This window comes from Glycine max, chromosome 10, assembly GCF_000004515.6.
Source record: "Glycine max cultivar Williams 82 chromosome 10, Glycine_max_v4.0, whole genome shotgun sequence".
Classification (NCBI taxonomy): Eukaryota; Viridiplantae; Streptophyta; class Magnoliopsida; order Fabales; family Fabaceae; genus Glycine; species Glycine max.
In genome coordinates, this window is record NC_038246.2 from 4,196,630 (window position 1) to 4,201,139 (window position 4,510).

At 40.7% G+C, this 4,510-nt stretch overlaps 1 protein-coding gene across 1 annotated transcript; it reads left to right on the forward strand.

The window, feature by feature from the left end:
• Positions 1-2,646: 2,646 nt before the first annotated feature.
• Positions 2,647-4,510, forward strand: LOC100810879 (E3 ubiquitin-protein ligase SGR9, amyloplastic). Its single transcript, XM_003537185.5, has one exon. It carries the CDS (start codon positions 3,045-3,047, stop codon positions 3,837-3,839), a length of 795 nt encoding a protein of 264 aa, XP_003537233.1. The 5' UTR covers positions 2,647-3,044; the 3' UTR covers positions 3,840-4,510.

The following is a 4,510-nucleotide window of genomic DNA, read 5'->3' on the forward strand; positions in this document are numbered from 1 at the left end:
AGAGATTTTTTGATGTTTTGGTTTCTAGGGTTAAAAGGTTTGATCTGAGGAGTGGGTAAGAGAGGTGGAAGGTTGGGCTTAGTGGTGTGATCAAGTTTTTGGGAATTTTGGTTGTTTTTGTGGTTGAATGAAGTGTTTTGGCTATAATTTCTAGCTACGTTGGTCATTTGGTTAGGTTTTTTGTTGGCTATATATTTTTCTTCAAATAATTTGGCTAAGGCCACTGCTTTGCTCAGGGTCCTAGGTTCCATGGCTTTCACATCCCTTCTAATTTCATCTTGCAAGCCACTAATAAAGCAATCAAGAATAGCTGCTGGGCTTAAACCATCGACTCTATTCACTAACGTAGTAAATTGTATATAAAATTCATTCACAGATGCAGACTGAGCTAGTTTGAACAAGGTAGCTCGAGGACAGTCATAAGCGGATGGGCCAAAATCAAGTTCTAGAGCTCGAGTAAGAGCTTGCCATGACAGCAATGGATCAGTTTTTTGCATCATTTGATACCAAGGTACCACATCATGATCTAAGTGCACAGACACTATGAGTAATCTATCAGCATCAGGAGTAGCATAGTAATCGAAAAACTGTTCTGCCTTAAATATCCAGTCCATTACGTTATTTCCATCAAATCGAGGAAAATCCAGTTTGACAGATCTCACCTGAAAAGGAGTCCTCGTTTGTTCTTTGTTTGAGTTCGATGCACCATGGGAAGACACCGGAGTGGATTGTAGTCGTTGCAGGATTTGCGTCATAGCAGAATTGAGCTGTGTAATCTGTGACTCATTTGCTATCTGAATCGCTTCCATCCTTTCCATATGAGCGTGGTTAGCACCTTCCAAACGCTCGATCTGACGATGGAAGTCCTCACTGACATGCGTAATGGCATCAGCATTTTTTTTTAATTCTGCATAGATCTCTTTCATGCGTGTGTTGTCTGCCATGATGAGATGAAAGCACCAATGTAATGAGTGTAACAGTAAAATGGACAAGGGAAAGTTGCACTTTATTAATGATAACTAACTCTGAGTTTTCAGTGTAGAAATTCAGAGTAAAGTACAAGAAGAAATTGCAGGAAAAGAAGGATCAGAGTAGAGAGAAGAATCAGGGAGAAGGAGCAAATTCATACATCATACTTCCTGCCTACTACATTCCACTATTGCTCTATTTATTCCCCTCATTCTGTTAGCTTCCAGCTTGGCCTCCTCACTCTCTTTCCACGTCCCAATTCCGCATCATCCGGAAGTTTGTTATTCATGCCTTCCACTATGCGTGACTCATCATCCTTGTTCTCATGCCCCGCACGTGCTCCACTAGCCGTTACAGAATATCAGGACGAATACAGTTTCCTCTTTCAGATTTATGGCATTAAGGTAGATACGGCGTGGATCGATGAGATGAGGACCTAATATTTTGTGAAAAGCTAGAAAAAGTGGACACTTGCTGTTGAAAATGGCCAGAAGATTTTTTGGGAGATCACCAAATTGGTGAGATGAGACTTAGGAATGCATTGAACATTGATTTTGGTGCTGCCAGTTGGAATTTAGCACAGGAAGCATAATTGTTTTATTTGTATAGTCTTTTTTTGTGGGGTTTGTCTTGCATCCACCTTTTCCTTTTCGCATCTTTACCACATTCTTGTCTCGAAAATAGTTTTCTTGCTAATAAAGCATCCGAGATCTGTTAAATATCCTTTCCTTTAATCATAGCTTGGTTTTGCCACCATAATGTCATGTTTCTCAATAATAGGTAATGGGCCAATGGCTACAAGGCCTTGTATTATAATATTTTGTCCAGAATGCCCATGATCCTAGAAATACATTATCCCTTTTCACATTCGCACCACGAAAGCAATTTGCAAGGTTTCCACTAATTAGGATTTGTGCATGTATACTAAGGATGAGAGAATGAAGATGCCTAATTCCTCTATAGCAGAAATACATTATTGTTTTGTTTGATGTATTTGATTTAGTGACAAGAGGAACGGGCCAAGGGAGGAACTTCCTCTTCTGCTTGTTTTGTTGACATTAGCAAAATCAGTCGAGAGAAAACATCTGGAAGAGATAATGAAAAGCACTAGAGTAAGAAAACGTGCTAGCTCTGGACATTAACGTGTGGACAAACGCTGCCACTTCATTAGGTATACCATGTCCACAAGTGTCACACCATTGTTATTTATTCCACATAACCCTTCCAGATTTTCTACCGCCTTCAGTAAGTAAATCAGGTAATCTACAATCTACCTCCACTCATTGCTGATTGATTTGTAGTTAAAGTTAAATTAAATTTGAACTATTGAACATAATTAAAATGTGTGAAATAATTTTTAACTACAAATTTTACATTAGAACATGTACCCGGTGGGAAAAATATCTAGTATAAAACCAGTAAGTCCTTAATCTTTAGATGTCAAGACTGTTTTCATTTTCTTTCCATTTATTAAATGTTGACTATGATTGCAATGTACAGCAGAATATTTATAATTTTGAAGCATTAATGACGGAGAATATCAATGATAGATAGATATTATTGCCAAAAATATCCCCCTCTATATAATTTTCTTATCCGGATACATCTATTTATTACTTACTTTAATTTGATACATATTGTAAGTCATAACCCGATAATTAGACAGTTATGCTAATTAAATTAGAATCATTAGCTCCACTAGGGTTAGCGAAATCATTTTCAGTCAGTCTTCAACATACAGAAAGATGAAGTTAAAGGTCAAACAGTAGCGTATCCAATCCCATCTTTCTAAAAATATAACGGACAACCGACCTAAAAGACATATTGTAGTCTTATGACGGTAGAAGTTAGAAAAAGGAACAGAAACAAAGGACACATTGGTCAATACAAGCAAAGAGAGTGCAAGACCTAGTTGTCTATTTATTATAGTAATAATCGGTAACACTAACACCCACACACACATACACGCAGGCACACGCGTACATAAAAAGCCACATTCTTTCTTCTTCTTCCTCCACCATAGTTCATTTCATTCATTCAGAAAAAGCAAAAATCCAAAGACACATGATCCCACAATGGAAGAAACAACATCAGCCATCATCATGTCAGCACTCTCCACTCTCACCCCTTCCCAATTCTCAGATCTAACTCGCTCCATTCTCTCAGCCACCAACCACCACCATCGCCGCCTCTCTTCCCTCCTCTCCTACCCCACGCTCTTCTCTCTAACCCTTCACCATCTCCACACTCTCTCCCTCCCTCAAAAAACTCTTCTTATCGCCCGCCACCTCCTCTCCTCCCTCCACCTCCTCACCGCCACGTCGCCGCATTTTTCCACCGCCACGCGGCAGCGAGACCTCGACGCCGCGCTGCTCCTCCTCCTCCTCTGCGAGACGCATAACCACAACCCGCATGCCCTCGAGGCACCGGTCTCCGAATGGAGAAAAATCTTGAGCAAACTCTTCTCTGATTCATTGTTAACTGTTTCTCTTGCACCCCTTGGGACGGTTATGATTCCCTTCGTTGAGACGGTGTCGCGGTGCTGGAGGCTCGTGGGTGCGCTGGACTGCGGCGGAGGGAAGGAGGCGGCGGAGGTGGCCGCGTCGGCGGCGACGGTGGTGGCGCTGCCGTCGGTGGAGGTGAGGCACGACGGAAGAGAGTGCGTGATATGCAAAGAGGAGATGGGAATAGGGAGGGACGTGTGCGAGTTGCCATGTCAGCACTTGTTTCATTGGATGTGTATCTTGCCATGGTTGGGGAAGAGGAACACGTGTCCTTGCTGCAGGTTTCGGTTGCCGTCCGATGATGTCTTCGGAGAGATCCAACGGCTGTGGGAAGTCTTGCTTAAAATGGCAGCAAAAGATTCATAGCTAAGCTACTAATTGCATATTTGATTTTCAGATGAAAATATTGGAATACTCGTTTCAACGTAAATCTAACAACGAAAAGTAAAATGAAGGCAAAAAAAAAAATCTTGATTCAAGTAATTTTGTCTCAAAGTTAATTTTAGAACAGATGTTTTAACATGCTCTATGATATTTCTTTAACCGTCATTGCATCCAACAATGATATTCTCAGTTGGATTTACATCTAACGGAGTATTTTTCTAGTTGATTAATCTCGTACCTGTGATTGGTCTGCGAAGAAGCTGGACAGAGGGGCTCGCGAGAGAGAAACATCGTTACTTTAACGTTAGTTCATGTTGTACTGTTATTTATTTTGCTTCTTACTGTAGTTACTTCTCAAACGAATTGAAGAAGGGTAGTGGGGTCCACAGTTTAGGGCCTGTGATTTTTTGTGCTGAGAAGATGACGTGGCGTTTGGTTGGTTTTGTTTTGTTTTAGACTTAAGAGAGGGACTCATGTGGTAGAGGGCGAAGAGTATGATTGTGTGGCCAAATGAGTGGATGGATAGATAAAATGTTCAACAAGTGTAAGGTTCTCAATGTAATAATCGACATGTATGTATAGACAGTGTAAGACTCGGATAGATATGTGATATGTCAATAGAATCGATAAAATTGCAATAGATTTCAGTTTCA